Below are 17,091 nucleotides of genomic sequence, written 5' to 3'. Positions count from 1 at the left end.
AGCACGTTCTGTTTCGTCCCATACGCTGTTTGCAACTATGGTACCAACTGTAGTATGTACAGAGCTTGCACTGGAAATTCAATTTGAGATTGGTCTCTAAAATATCATTGGTATATCTCATATAGTGTCAGTCTGATACCGTTCTGTGTCGTCCCCAACGCTGTTTGAAATGATGGTACCAAGTGTAGTATGTACAGAGCACATTCTGTGTCATCCCCAACGCTGTTTGAAATGATGGTACCAAGTGTAGTATGTACAGAGCACGTTCTGTGTCGTCCCTCAACGCTGCTTGCCACTCCGGTACTCCACTACTTCACTATCACTTCCGGGTTCGCCATATTGGATGACGTCACACGCAGTGACGTTGCCGTGCTCACCGCGCATGCGCGATGATGCGACATAGCCACCGCAGGAATCCCGCCTCCAGCCCCGCCTCCCACCAGCCTCGCGAGTACTCTCGCTGTCTCTGAGGCAAGTCCACGAAAAATGAGCTCTGACGGCTGTCGCAGCTAAGCGTCAACGCGCCTGAGCAAGAAAGTATAAAGTATGGACGTGGCCTAAGACCACACCTTGAATATGGAGTACAATTTTGGGCACCACTCCTTAGAAAAGACATTATGGAACTAGAGAGAGTGCAGAGAAGAGTCACCAAATTAATAAAGGGGATGAATTGAACATTTTGGGACTTGATTCATCTTTATGGACAGTGGTATTTATATACATTTCTTCGCGCCGGGATTGCATTTCTATTTTGTCATTATTTTGTAACAAGTTCCTTGAGAGAACTTGTATATGAGGTTCCCCTTGGCAGCTATTCCTAATTGAATGACCCACATTAAGGAATTTCTTCTGATACATTTTTCTTATATATTTTTTCAAATAAGTAATTGATGTGCATTAGGAACTGTTTTTTTCACCTTATTGGTTTGCTATTTAGGTTAAACACTTGTTGTATATTTTAGTTAGTGGTTCTGTTATGGGAAGAATGTTGATCCAGGGAATAATCCGATTGCCAATTCTTGGAGTCATGAAGGAATTTATTTTTCCCCTTATGAGATATCATTGGATGATATAACCGGGGGTTTTTTTTTTGCCTTCCCCTGGATCAATAGGGAAATATAGATATAGGATAAAATATCTGTTGTCTAAATTTACAGTAGCATCGGTTGAACTTGTTGGACGTACCTGTATGTCTTTTTTCAACCTCATCTACTATGTAACTATGTAATACAAAGAACTATACACTTAAACCTATTTACAGGACTTGCGGTGAGGACCCCAGTCAGAACTCTGAAGAACTTACTTCTAGAGCAGGGGTGCGCAAAGTGGAGGGCGAGAGAATTTCCAGGGGGGTGCGGCGGCTACAGAGATTCCGCACTCTCCCCCAAGGCATTTAAATTAAATGCCGGGGGGACCGCACAAGGCCTTTGCAGGTTCTCCTACCTGATCTTCGGCAATGCATCACCATGGTAACCGGCATTAAATGACACTGAGTTGCCATGGCAATGTGACATCTGATGACCCCGTAACATCATGTGACGCCGGTGCCGAGGAGGAGGGGGGGCGCGAGCCGGAAGGTAAGTAGGCATGGGTGGCACAGGTTAAAACCTTTGTGCACTCCTGTTCTAGAGCATAGGGTGGAGCTACAGTATATATACCCTCTATACTTCCTATAGTGACATCAAAGGTCACAAGACATATAGGGGAGTGACAATTCCTTCTGCATAGTCATCCTACATCACATAATGGGGAGGGGGTAACCTTAGTGAGTCCACACAGTTAACCCATTAAGCTGAAATAGTAGTCCCCAAAGAGTGGGCTATATATATGCATTGGCAACTGTATGTGAGCAGATGTTTACCGTGTTCTACTGATACTTAAAAGCATTCTGTGTCTAGCCATAAAGTCTGTATTATTTAGTTATATTAGTTACTGTTTAGTCCATACTGATGTGGGTTAAAGGGAATTCTCAATATGTATGAAATGCTTTTAAGTCTGAAATTATCCCATGTTTTTTTTTATTGTTAATAACATATTTTGCAACTAATTCTGATTAAAAAAACTAGATGACAGATCCAAGTTTCCATAACAGTGTTGTGGTTTACTAAAGTCCCCAGAGTGGAAGTTGTTGCTGGTACATGTGAGTATTTTTTTCTCTACAGCACCCTTGGTACCCTTGCCATACAAGGAGTTGTGGGGGAGGAGGGGTGGTGGAGGCATTGTTGGCTCCATTAGACTGGTAGAGATTTAACCATCCGCCGAGGAAACATATGAGAACTCAGGGCCTGTTACCTTTATTAGAAAGATAATGTGAGGGAGCTGGGACTGTGCTGTCTTGAAAGCTAATTTACAAAATAAGTCCATGATGATCCAGTATATTATATTACTACGTACTGAAAACATCTACTTTTTTCCATGACCGGTGCAGCTTCCATTATTTAAAGCACGTTTTCTAATGACCCAGCAGCCGGCTTTATAACCTCCTCCCTCTCCCTTATTTAGCCAGCAATGATTTCCTACCTGTTTATTAGGCATATTAAGGTTATGGTTAGGGTAATGGTTAGACTGGCGGGTAAGGTTAAGGGTAAGGCAGACATATAAGGATTAGGCTGGCATGCTGGGGTACGGTTAGGCTGCACAAAGTATTTGATTTACAACAAAGCTCAACAAGTGCCTTATATATTGTATACTCGACTCACCAGGTAAATAGCCTCTACCTTATTTAAAATGTGTTTGCCTTCATATTTATTAAACAAACTTAATTCAACTATTCATTCAAAATGCATTAAAACTCCACCTGTCCCAAAAGTAACACAATTGGTTTTGCTCTGTAAAGGGCTTCTTAAAATGACACTTTATGACTTCAACCACAGCCACTACTTATCTCACCTCTCCTCTTCAAAGCTGTACTTACATTCCTACCAGTTTGAAGATAAGAAAGGGTGCAGCGAAGGGCCGACAACTTGCATGTAATATTATTGATTGGTTTTCTTGCAGGGGATGCTTTAGGCTGTTGAAAGTGTCATTTTTTATTTCAGGCTCGTCTACTTATCCATGAACCATGACTTAAAGGTTAAAAAAGACCAGCATAGCTAATTAGGAAATAATGCATAGTACGTAACAGGTAACTTTCCATAGATCCGGATGACAACGAGTCCAGATAGGGTTCTACACAAGAATATAGGAACAGAATAAAGATATATTCACAATTCTTAAGGAGTTACTCCCTTCCAACCCACAATGATTACTTGATTGTAGCGGGCGGTTAATTCACAGTCAAATGATAGGGAGATAGTGTCCTCCTGGTCAGCTCTCCATGAGAGCAAACGGCCAGGATGATTATGTAACGCAATATATTCTCCTAAGCCTTTCCATATAACATATGCAACAGTCCCCTTTCAATAATTTCAAATCCACTGTTTGGAGAGGAAACTCACTGTTTTACATGTGTGTCCCTCTGCAGCTGATGGAAGGTTGGGATCCTCCGGTGTGTGGTCCGCCAGACAGAAACAAGAAGGTAAGTGGGTAATTGCGTTGCACCCCCAGAACAAAACACGAGTTACAGAGGGTGACTCCAAGAAAGTATTATACATTTATTCTGTCATAAAAATGAGGTTCAGCGGGCCAACATGTTTCGCACTGCAAGCGCTTTGTCAAGGTCCCTGTATAAACAACCCTAGGTAATTAAATGTGCCGCTGTCAAGGATTGGACTTCGGCTGAAGTGGATCCCAGTGGCAGGAACAGCAGGGAGCGTGGTAGTGGTCACAAGCAGAGGCAGGCGGCAGATAGAGTAGTCAGGTAACAAGCAGAGGTCGGCAACGAGGAGACTGGAACAGGATGATAGCAATAGCTAGCACAGCAGTACATACAGGAACCTAGCAAGAGCTAAGGAACCAGTATAAACAAGCAAGGGAGGAACAGGAAAGGGAGGTTTATATAGGCAGGCTGAGAGGTAGAGCACAGGTGCAGAGGTGTCAGGTATCAGGGTCTGGAAACTTCCTTAGTTTAGCAGAAGCAATCCCGGTGGACAAGTATTGGTACTGCAGGAAAGAACAAGACATTGAGAGAGCGGCAGCAATCCCGGTGGCCAAGCATGGGTACAGCAGGCTAGAGAATATGACAGCCGCGAACCTGGAAGTCAGCCTGTTTTGCACCGTCAGAGCAGGCTAGACCAATAAGATACCGGTTCAAACACCCATTGAAATACCAAACACTTAACATAACACACTCAGAAATTTAAAAAGACAGAGGAGTTGCTACAGTTTCAGTATTGGTGAAAATCACAACAATGTGTTCCATAAACTACAATTAACATGTCGGATTCTTGGCAGTGAACGGGTATTGCTGCATATTGACCCTTACTGTAGGCCCTGATCCACAAAAGGCTGCTAAGCTTTAGCACGCCTTTACTCCCTCATTCATATACATCTGGGACCTGAGCCCAGTGATCTGTGTGCATGAACTGTCAAGTGTGTTTATTTCTTTACTTTGCTTCCCATAAAGAGATGTCCCTCTTTTATTCCCCTTTTAAAACCAGAGACAGAACATAAAACACAGACAGAGCTCAGTGCACATCCAGTGAAATTCATACACGGTACAGCGCCTAAATATATATGTATAAATATCTATCAAATAAAATGGTCTTTTAGTTTAACATTTTTGGCCAAAATTGTTGTAAGCCCCTGAGCCACTGCACGGCAGACCACATTTCCAGGTTTTTTTTCACCTAACACTAATATAAATTCTTAATAACCTGTGCAATACCAGGAAGAATGATTTATAATAAATCTGTCAATATTAATTGCAAAGTTCTAAGTCTGATTGAAGCTTTTAATAACCTGTATATTACCAGGAAAAGCACTCTGTATTAGATTTGTCACAACCATACTGCAAGCAAGCAAGTTCCCCTGAGTGGGAGATGCTATGGAGTGAGCTTTTAACCATTTAAATTTGGGAGGGGGTAAGCTTCAATTAGGTAGGAGGTTGCCACCCTCCAATCAGCTAAGACTAGCTGAACAAGAATTGTAAAACATACTGGACATAATGGTTAAAAGCTCACTCCATAGCATCTCCCACTCAGGGGAACTTGCTTGCTTGCAGTATGGTTGTGACAAATCTAATACATAGTGCTTTTCCTGGTAATGTACAGGTTATTAAAAGCTTCAATCAGACTTAGAACTTTGCAACTAATATTGACAGATTTATTATAAATCATTCTTCCTGGTATTGCACAGGTTATTAAGAATTTATATTAGTGTTAGGGACCCCTGGAAATGTGGTCTGCCGTGTAGTGGCTCAGGGGCTTACAACAATTTTGGACAAAAATGTTAAACTAAAAGACCATTTTATTTAATAGATATCTATACATATATATTTAGGCACTGTACCGTGTATAAGTTTCACTGAATGTGCACTGAGCTCTGTCTGTGTTTTATGTTCTGTCTCTGTTTTTAAATATATATTGCCATGCTCAGTAGCACTCCTCTGTGACACTCATATGCTTATATATATATGTTGTGGTTATTTTGGGGGTAAAATAGGAGCTTGTTAGGTGTCCAGTATGATTTACACCTCTTTTATTCCCCACTGATGCATTCTAGATCTGAAAATATGTTGTGCTATGTAGCAAAATAAAATGTCTATTTCTGATGATATCCCATATATGATCCCATCACATCAGAGAATGTGGAATGCAGCCCCAAAGAACCAGGCTTCTCCAGTCTAATTCTCCCCCAGCCCGCTCCTTAAACATCAGGCTTTTCTGGATCCTTCTTCCACCACCTCCCCAAACATCACACCTCTTTGATCCTTCTCCTCCCACTCCCCAGAAACATCAGCCTCTCCAATCCCGTTCTCCCTCTCGCCCCCCAAGCATGTGGCTTCTCTGATCCTTTTCTCCTCTCACCCCAAAAGCATTATATGTTCTTTAAGAATAAATGTTTTCTTTTCCTATTCCATGTTTCATTTGTATACCAGGCAGGACATTTTTGTTTTTTGTTTAATATAACATATGTGATTTTAATTAAAGTTTTTTTTTTTTTAAATGTTCCATTTTTTTAAATATGTTCTTTAAGGATAAATGTTTTCTTTTCCTATTCCATGTTTAATTTGTATACCTAGCAGGGCATATTTGTTTTATTTTTGCACATCAATACAAATCTCGTGTAAACATTTTTAGCCGGTCCGCCCTTGCTGGGGGGCCCAAACATTTTTTTACACCGGGGCCCGTACCCTCTCAGCGGCCCTGAGCACTTTGCAATATTCAGTATTACTTTGGTTATATATACGTAGCTAGGAGTCCAATCCTACTGTAAGCGAGAGAGATGTCGACATGGAGTAGAGATACCTGTGGAAAGAATACTTTCATTTTTCATTCTCATTTCATGCACTTTTCGGATTTGGTACAAAGCAATTCTTGGAAAAGGGCCCATACTGTGAATTTGCAAGTAACCACTTTACAAGTCAGGTTTTACCCCACTACAGTTCTTGAATATTGTTTGTACTGTGTCTATAAAAATTCCTATCTGATTAGCACCACGCATTATACTGGGAGAAAAGCACTATATTAATTAAACTTATTCAAGTTATTAGATTACATTCTATTTGTTGTTGTTGTTTTGCGCCTATTTGTGCAAAGCTGTTAATCATATCAGATAACTTGAAACAGGGTTACCAATATTTACGTGTCAATAACAATAATTGTGAAGATCAAACAGTAGGCAGCCTCCCTTCAGCAAAGTAACAGAAAGAAGCAATGTCATTGAGTCATGAACATGGCTTTCTACTGGCTGACCATAGTGGCCATATTGTGTGTTTTTAATTGCAATTGTAGCCCCTGCTACAAATACAAATATATGTATATTGTGAAAAATACAGAATGAATCTGCTCCACCTCTCACATGGTGCGATAAGGAATACAGTAATGGAGTCTGTCCCTAATCAGCCTGCCAACACTCAACAGGAGATATGGGATGGGATAAGAAGAAAACTAGATAGAATGTTGAAACAAACTGTCAGTCTGAGAGACACAGAGGGAGTCCAACTGTCCAGGCCCGCCAACGTGGGGGGGGGGGGGGGGGGTGGGGAGGGGTGCTTCCGGTGTTGGTATCCCAGGCCCCCTGAGTTAGGGTGCCCTGCGCAGCTGTGCCCGTTTTATTAAAAAAAACGCTCAGGGAAAGCAGGGTGTCCAGCCTACTGCCTGTGGGCCCTCTCCCCCCAAAAAAGCAAAAATAAGATATTCATATTTAAAGCAGCAATCTTGGCTGCTTTTTTTTTATTTAACCCCCCATTTGTTTTAACAGGATGGAAACCAGAGGGTTACCCAGAGCTAAAGGGCTCTTTATTCGGCTTCAGGGACCCCCTAGTTCCCAAGATACATACCAATAAAAGTGGCACATTCCAGTCCCCTCTAGGGAAAACAGAATGGTGGTTTAAAAAAATCGGCGTCATGCGAACCAATAGGATATTGCAACTTAATCCTTTGTGGCTTCCTATTGGCCCGTGTGACATGTGGAATTTTAAAATAAGAATGACATACCAGTGCCTTTACCTATACTGTATGTATCTTAGTAGCCGTCCCCCAGGAACTGGAAATAGCACACTTCAGCATTGGAGCCCCCTGGTTCCAATCCTGATTTAAAAAAGGGACTAGAGGAATAGTTAGGATGGGATTGCTATTTTAAATACTCCTCCATCCTCTTGGTTACAAAGAGCACACACTACACATGACTATTTCTCAACACCTATTCTTGAATATCAAGTTTGCCATTGAAAAATACTGGTTTGCAAGGTTTCCAGTAGATTTATTTTACAGATATTCCATTAACATGTTTACAAAATATACCAGCAAACAATTGATAATTAGAACATGTGTATCCGCATTTAAAGATATGTTGCAGAATTTAGAAAGCCTACAATTCAGTTATCTCTGTGAGTAATATCTAAAAAATATGTACAGTATATATAAAAATATAAATGAACAGCACTACTCCCACCCAGACATTTACAAGAAGTGATTTATGAGCTAATCTCTAATGCTATTAGAGTTAAAATTAATAAGGTTAGTGTCTTCTGTTTTTGATTGCTGAAACCTATATTTGTTGTGGCTTTCTGTACTGTCCCGCTGCAGGAAGCTCATTCATTGCAGTTGGACCACTGTTTATAACTTTCCTGCCACTTATCCACCTGGTTGCTTGAATGAGTTACGAAGTATCTGCATGGTGAGACTGGTAGTGATGGAAGAGTGTTTGAATAAGAAGATTTCCCATTCTGAAATCCTCAGGAAGCTCCAGACCTCCTGCCAGCTCTGACTATCAACCTCTCTCCTCCTAACTGTCTTCTCCACCACATGTACCCCTTCAAAATCCCCATGTGATAACCAGTGACGGATTAATCCTTTGTGGCTTCCTATTGGCCCATGTGTCATTTGAGGAGCAGCGTCGGAGGCAGCAGCGTCCTCTGGCTGAGAGGTGACAGATTTGAGCGGAATGTTTGATTGGAACCCCTCTTTTAAATTAAGCCCTCTGTAATTGATCTGTATTTAACGTCTACTTGGACATCACCCTGTTTAGAAAAACCATCGGTTTTAATGTCCCTCACATGTGCTAATTAAGTTGCCTGGGCTGTACTTAATTCTGGTGACATTTTAGAGCTAAAAAAAACAGTCAACATAGCAGCCTATGCTGTCTGCAGTCTTTGTCAAGTAGCCCTTTTAAGTAGCAAGCAAACTTGTTTAAAAGGGAGTTCAAAAGGAATGAAAAAGTGGACAACACCTACTGGCCCTGATTCCTGCATTGGAACTACGCTGGAAAGGAGTATATCATCTTTCCCAGACTGCACATCTCAGAACTTAACTTTAATTGTGATGCTGCCTCTACTATTTATATTTGCTGTGACCTCACTTTTCAAATTAAGCACTTCCTTCCACCAGTCTCCTTATGTCTCTAACTCTATTCATATATCTCCATCTCTTCTTCCTTCATCACTTCTCAGTTCACATGAACTCCTTTCTTACCTGCGCCCTCTGACACTACACAGCTATATCACCTGCACTAAAACACACCCCTACAAATCAGCCTCACACATTCTCTATCTATCCATGCTTCTCCTCCTTGCTTCTGGGGATATCTCCCCCAATCCTGGTCCCTGCTTTATTTCTACTGTACATGCTCTTATCCCTGTCTGCCAAATGCAACTTCTACTCCTTCTGGTGTCAACCCCTCCAACCTCATACCCCTCCCCTGCCACCCTCCCTCCTCTCTCCCTTTCTCCTGTGCCCTTTGGAATGCATGCTCCCTTTCTAACAAGTTCCCCTCTGTACATGACTTCTCTCACACTCTCTGCTCCTATTTGCTATAACTGAGACCTGGCTCACTCAGTCTGACTCGGCTCTGGAAGCTGCCCTCTCTTATGGTGGCCTCTCTCTCCCACACACTCTGCTCCTTGATGGCAGGAGTAGAGGCATGGGGATCCTCCTCTCCTTTCTCTGCCGTTACCGAACACTTCCTATTTCTCCCTCTCTTGCTTTTCCCCCCTTTGAGGCTCACACTGTTCAGATCTTCTCTCCTCTCCCTGTCCATGTGGTGGTCATCTATCGCCCACCTACCTCTACTCATCCCCCTTCTGCCTTTCTCTCTCACTTTGAATCCTGGCTCTCTTTCTCTCCTCAGACTCCCCTGTTCTTCTCCTTGAGGACTTCAACTGCCACATTGATGACCCCTCTCTCCCTTGGGCTGCCCGTTTTCTCTCTCTAACCTATTCTTTTGGCCTTCAACACTGGGAAAGATTGGTAACTGTCTTGAATGTTTTCCACTTTTGAATAATCTTCCTCACTGTAGAATGATGGACTTTAAATTGTTTGGAAATGGCCTTATAACTCTTCCCAGATTGATGGGCAGCAACAATTTCTTCTCTAAAATCATTGCTGATGTCTTTCCTCCTTGGCATTGTGTTAACACACACCTGAATGCTCCAGACCAGCAAACTGCTAAAACTTTGGCTTTTATAGAGGTGTCACACTTGCTGATGATCAATTAATCAATGGCATTTGATGAGCAGCACCTGTCTGCTGCTTAGCATCTTAATTCCTATGGAAGCAGTAAGGGTGTACATAGTTTTTCACACATGGCTTCTCCATTTTGGCTTTATTTTTGTTAAATAAATCATGACACAGTGTAATATGTCATGTGTTGTTGTTCATCTGAGGTTGTACTTACCTAATTTTAAGACCTGCTAAGGAACAGATGATTGTTATTATGTCCTGATATGTAAAACCATAGAATTCAAAGAGGGTGTAATTTCTTTTTCACATCACTGTACATACATACATTTAGCTTTTTGCCGCTTGTAGGCTGGGGGTGGCCTTCGTCATCTGTGTACAATGTCATGACGCCGCATTGTCATGGCAACAGACGTCACGGTGGCATGTGATGCCGCGTTGACATGTCTAGACATCATTTTGCCTTAACCATGCAACACTACAAGAGGGGTCCTGCTACAGAAAAGGTGAGACACACACACACTCACAAAAACAAATTGCCTACCCCAAAATTGCCACCTTAGGCTATAGCCTTCTCAGTCCTATGGCAAATCCGCCCCTGGTGATAACGACTCTTCTTGGCAATGGGTCATGAGTGGGTGATGCATGTGCCACACAGGCACATATATATGTGTATATATGTACAGGGCTCAACAAATTATAGAAAATGCCCCTCACCCGAAAAAAAAGATACTCGCCCCCCTGCAAAAGTCTCTTTGTGTTTGGCCTTTCTTTTACATGTACAACGGCAGGAAAGGGAGGCCCACTTTCAGAAAATTATTAATGTGGAGCCCAGAAATGGCCATTCTAGCAAGCGGATGCATTATATTGTGTATTTATCTCACTTGCTCTGGTCACCATTACTCACCCACCCTTGCATTCAAGCCAACATTTGTTAAAAGACCAAGCATACAGAGGGGATTGCAGCAGGGAGGACACTTTGCCCGTGAAAGTGTATTTCAGTGCTTTTCAAATCAGTTCTCCAAAGGGGTCAAATCAAAAAACATTTAGAAGTAGAAGGGCCCCAAGCTTATTGTAATGTCATTTAGATACTGTACATGAAAAGATTATTTCAACATTTCCCAAGCATGTGTAGGGGTGTTCTGGTTTCCCTCTGTACCTCTGCTGCAGGGCGCAATCACAGGGGGTGCTGTCTAGGGAGCGTCCGGAGGTTTCGCGGCGGCCCGATAGCACAGGGCGCCGCCATGTTTAATTGGCATTGCGCAATACTCATGCGCGACCGGAGACACAGAGAGAGTTCGCACATGCGCAGTGTAAGCGTGCGAACGGCTGGCCAATAACCAGGAGGCTCTGAAGTAAAACTACAATGCCCATGAGCCTCAGCAGAGCCACATGATGCCAGGGAGCGAATAGGAGTGAAGGATTTGGCTGGCAGGAGGAAAGGGAAGCGTGGGGGAGAGACCACGCTAGCAGAGGGTGACGGAGGAGCAAGGGGAGAGGTCGTGTGTGTGCAGGGGGTCAGTGACCCACCTGCGTAGACCAGATTTCCCCTCAGGCCCCAGTGCAGACCCTGAGTCACCACTAGCTTGTGGTACTGCAGGGAAACGCGCTAGAGAGAGACATCCTATTCCCTTACTGTAATAGCAGACAGGGACACAGTGTTCTTCCTAAGCTGCTGTGTGTTCAGTGGTTTAGGCTCAAGCTGCTGGACATTACCAAACTCGTGAGAGACTACGCTGGATCGGCGGATCCTTTTTGAAGTCTGTTACCGGTTGCTGGAGTGGCCGGAAGGTATTTAATAAGTGCACCAACACCGGTACCTTCAGGCGCTGATCCCGCCTTGGGGGAGGGTTCTTTGGGGACACTGGGTTGAGTGACCAAGGGACTGAGTCTATACATTGGACACGGTGTGGGGTACACGCGGTGGTGGGAAGCGACATTACTCGAACGAGGAGAGTGGCCAGGCCACTGTTGTATAACTACTGAGTATCAGCTATTCATGTACTGTGATATATGTGTGTTATTCTTGATAGGTGTTAGCTAAGGTTTTGCAATCACTTAATAGTAAAAGGTTACAACGTTGTGGCTTGTTATCACTATTCTTACCTAGGGGAATCTCACTTATTGGGGATCCTGGGTAAGTGGAGGCGCTGCCAAGAACATATTGTTACCCCAGGCTCCCAGTTAGCGGAGGCCCAGATCTCGCTGAGCCAGCAGGTACATACAGCACTAGTAGTCTCTCTATATCAGCAGGAAAGAGGGCTACACATGTATAACATGAACATGTTAACATCTACATTAATTAATTATACCTATTTTTAATCATGTCATCTAAATAAAATGTGAATAATTTGTTTACGAGAAATAATGACAGAAAGATCAATTTAACATTGTATTTATTGGGTTCTGAAACAAATACACATTCACATCCTTTTAAATACAGTACATTTGGCACAGTAATAATGTTTACAATGAAATAACACTAATGAATGGCAATAGATTCAAAACACATCCATAAGGAAAAAAAAAGTCCTGTACAAATAAAGCATCACAATACAAAAACTAAAACGGAATATGTTTAATATATAGCCAGAACTATTTGCACATAATTTAAAAGAGGTAATTTTCAGCCTTTCATTTTTGGAAAGAATCAGCTTTACCATGGCGGGGGGCTCAATTTTCAAAGTCTAACAAGCAATGCTCGAGTATAAAGCAAGATATCAGTGATCATCCATATTTTTGGCATTTTGCATGGAAGAAATGGCAGAAAATGGTTTCTAGATTAGAGAGAAATGTAACAGCATGTCCATTGTTATTTGTTGCATACCCTTCTGGCAATGAAAGGGTTATCATTCAAAACAATAGGTAACAGACTAGCTAATGAAAACCCAATAGATAACTGGATTACTCATATTGAAGTAACATATGTCCATGCAAACGTTTTACCTCCTTTACTTTTCTATGTAGCATACAATATTCCTAAAATAACAGATGCAGGTGCTGAGGCCTCATTTAATGCAAATTGATCCAAGGGTTTCCATGCTATACACAGGGCATACGTAATAGTTTGCTCACATATAGTTTGCTACCAATAATTAAATTACTCACCCCTTTCCCAACCCCAGAAATGTTAAATGCTAATCACTGTTGTATAAAGGCCTTTAATTTATACAAAGAGTAGTGCACCATGCAATATTGTGTCTTGGGAGCCGGTCTATCTATGGGAAAGGACACTTAGCATTGTTATCAGTTATTTGCCTGGATGTCCAGACCTGAACTTGGTAAAAAGAACACAGAGCCAGTAGTGATACATTGGGATTTAGTTTACATTTGTGTCCCTGCAAATGAGATGATGCAATTCCTAAAGCTGTTTCTGGGCCTGCACTTGATTCCAGAAACAAGTCTTTTTCCCAGTACATAAAGTTACTGTTGATAAATTATAATAAACTATGATTTGATCAACTATAAACCGCCTCCATCTAACGAACAAACGAGTTGATATACTTAGCATAATATTTAATATTTAAAATCATTGTAAGAATATATAATTACACCTGAGTTCATAAAAAATGGAACTGTATGTCTTCATCGTTAACAAACGCTGTGAGCAGCCAGACACAAAACGGACACAAACTAACCCATCTTCCTAAGGCCCAAAAAATGGGCTCAAGACGCCAATGTCCAAGCCAAACAGCAGCAGTGCTAGCAAATAGGTATATGGCCTAGTAAACCTATGTATCTTGTACCATTTCTGTGCAATTCATAAGCTTTTAGTGAAAAATGCTGTTATTCTTTGTATTTACATTTCCACTGTCCTCCACTTCCATTGCAGTTTTACTTCCTCTGGTTTCTGACAACATCACCAATATATGTTTATGGCTATGTTAGATGTCAGAGCCCTACTTAACTATCACTCATGGGGCCAGTACACAAAATATGTGGATTTGGCCTAAAAATACAATTATGTTAATGAAAAAGTAGACAGTTGTGGATGCAAAACAAGAGCGGTCTCGCACTATACAAGATCAAAAATAAAATGAAAAGAAGGTAACATTGTAAATTGTGCTAACACTGTTGCTTCAAGCCAGTACATTGCCCGTGGTTTCAATTCTTTCCATTCTAAGGTTCAGAAGTACTATACAAGAGATCTAGTATAGCATAATACACGTTTACATCTTTGAAAACAAACAAAAAGAAAATGGATCTCACAGAAACTTGAACCAATACACATACAGAGTATTGCACATTGACCTTATTATAATTAATTCGTTTTCATGGACTAACATTTTATAATATGCCTGAACATGCAGCAGTTGATACCTCTATATTCAATGAACTCCACAGGCCTTGCAGCAAACACTATATACAAAGTCTCACCTGTACAAAAGGCAAACAAAAAAAAAAAAGCTTCTTTAGTGCCACTTTGCCACTCACAAGTATTTATTTTCAAGAAGCAGGGGATCCAAGTATGTCAATTAAAATGAATCCTGTTAACTGCTTAATAATCAGTCCAGTAAAATACATCATAAAATCCAATACATATACACACAGCCACATTGTACTCCTGCAAATAAAAGTACTTAACACTGTTAGCGTATCTACAACAGGTAACTTCACATTAGAAGTACTCTCTGTAAAAGTTACCATTTTCAAAGTAATTACACAAAAAGGAGAATCAATGTACACCTCTTAAGAATGTCAGTTCTGAATATTTGATCGTCCGCACACTTTTCCATAAGTGTGGTTTCTTTGATTTTGTTTTATTCTGCACATCGCAATGTCACATTAACCACAGCTACGAAATAAAACACAGTAGTGCTATGTTTTAGTAAGAGTGTACCAAAATACACCGTATTGACACTGTTTAAAGGTTAAACCTTTAACGCCTTCACTGCTAAAGGCAACTGCAATGCATTGTAATCCAGCCTCTTCTTACACCAAAGTAGTTAAGAGCTGGAGAGGCCTGCAATACCACTGTGATAATTTACAGGCCTGGCCACTCCTGTACTGTGGGGACTAAGGAATGTAATTTAAAGTGAAAATCATTGGAAATCCATCCAATTAGCATTCTCTATCACAGCATACTTTTGTTTTTAAAAGCAAAAAAAAGTACATAAATTAAAATATTATAAAAAAGGACATCACTTGAAATCTTTGTTAAGCCTACTGCTAAAATACTTTAGCCCTTAAGAAGCTGCCGAAAAATAATGGCTTTGTTCTTAGCCCCATATGTGCCAGAACGACCCTGTAACACATTGCACTGCACCGCTTTGCAATGAATTGTGGGCCTCTCTGGCACTGTGGGGTTCATCCTATGTGGGAATGGCTCCAATGAACCATTTTATTATGTGACAATGTGCGTGCGTGCCTTCCTAATAAGAGCCTGTGTGATTTCACATTACGATTGCATTCCTGGGGAGTAAATGTGTCTTTTTCCAGTAATCTCACAGGTTGTAATAATGTGTGGAGGACACTCCATTTTATACACACACACACACACAGCGGACGTTGTTGTCCTCTCACTATTATTGTGCACAAATCTGTGGCAGTGGTTTTAAGTGAACAACGGAAAAGGATATATATACAAAACATTCATTCCTCTCCCCAGTTCTGCTTTCCCGTCCCTACCTTTAATTTGTGGTGGAATAAACAAAAAAATAAAACACGGATTTCTTTTCTTTCTAAGACTGTCGAATATACTGTACTGTGGTCACAAACACGGCAGTGTGTCACAGCTAGAATTTCTGAAAGAAAACATGGGTTTGCATTGCTCTGCAAGACAGAAATTAGGAGTGCCTTCAGCTCACGAAATGAAAGAACACAAACAATAAATAGAATCTTTACATGAGTTGCCGGCTCGTAGCAGAAACAAGAACGTAAGAATCCACTGAATCTCAGTCACATGTCTGTCTCCTTAGGATTACTGCTTGACGTATCTGCCACGATACGAACCCTTTAGGGCAGTGGCTCCTCACCGCCAAAATAGGAGAACCCTTTAAATTCGTCCTGATTGATTTGCTTTACTATGGCTTCATCCACCAGTGTCAACACCGGTTCTTCTCTTGTGAAATCCTGGTCGAAGTTGTTTACATCGCGTTTGGTTTTCTGAAAAGGGGAAATAGAAAACAGTTGAGAATAACAAGAGCGGAAACGTCCTGAAAATGCAACTACTTTCAAAAGGGGATCCGTCGTTCTCGGGGATGTAAAGGCAAAAGCTCTCATTTGTGTCTATGCTTTCACATGATGCAATGTCCCCGCTCCCCTGTTTATGCAGGAGGGGATTATTAGCAAGAAAACTTGAATGAACTGACACAGCTAAAGAAAAAAAGGCAAACGCAACATTGCATACGTCCTTCACATATTTGCGGTGCTAACACTGTTTAGACATTTAGCACTGGAAAAGACAATACAGAATGTAATGTAATGACCACATGAAACAGACTGAGGGGCATGGCAATGCTTTCAATTCAGAAGACCAGATCAATGTTTTGGTTATGATATTGCATTGGTTCCTGGTTGCTTCTGTATTGATAAGAGATGATATAATGCAAATATACATGATAAATCTAGAGTATATGACACAAAATATGCAATGTTTACTTGCTTGATTAGATCAATCAGTTTAACTCCCACAGAAAATGACTTAAACATGATCGATTTTTTTGTTTGTGTGAACACATAAGGCAGAGTTTGTCAAACAAGCAATATATTTAATCTAAGTACACTGTATCTAGATCTAAAAAAAGAGAGCCTCGTCGATATATTTACTAATTATATCTACTGTATGTTTCAAAAGTACTACAGTATCTGTATCTAAAACTCGGAGAGCAGGTTTAAGGGATTTTTGTAAAGAATTAGGGACCACTGATGTAGAACTTAATTTTTTCCCCAGAGAAAGCAGACAGGAAAACATTGATGTTCTGTAAATACTATTGTATGACTGCTGCTGCTGTCCTCCAACCATCAAAAGCAAAACTAAGGTTGGGATTCAATAAGCTCTGTTAAGGGCTATTAGAGCTCGATGGCGTTACCTGCCATTGACTTTAATGTCGGTTAACGTGAGATTTAGCTCCAAAACCCCTTGTCGGAGCTT

The 17,091-nt window shown here is 41.2% G+C and overlaps 1 protein-coding gene across 1 annotated transcript in view; it reads right to left on the bottom strand.

Annotated features, from left to right (window-relative positions):
• Window positions 1-12,377: 12,377 nt before the first annotated feature.
• Window positions 12,378-17,091, bottom strand: part of PRKCE (protein kinase C epsilon) — a 518,187-nt gene continuing 513,473 nt past the window's right edge. The window contains exon 15 of the mRNA XM_075595803.1: window positions 12,378-16,103. Within this exon, the coding sequence (XP_075451918.1) occupies window positions 15,954-16,103 (150 nt within the window). The 3' untranslated portion in view covers window positions 12,378-15,953. The remainder of the gene's footprint in view (window positions 16,104-17,091) is intronic.

This window comes from Ascaphus truei, chromosome 4, assembly GCF_040206685.1.
Source record: "Ascaphus truei isolate aAscTru1 chromosome 4, aAscTru1.hap1, whole genome shotgun sequence".
In the NCBI taxonomy this organism is placed as follows: Eukaryota; Metazoa; Chordata; class Amphibia; order Anura; family Ascaphidae; genus Ascaphus; species Ascaphus truei.
The sequence above is the reverse complement of the archived record's forward strand: the minus strand, read 5'-3'. Positions and strand labels throughout refer to the sequence as shown.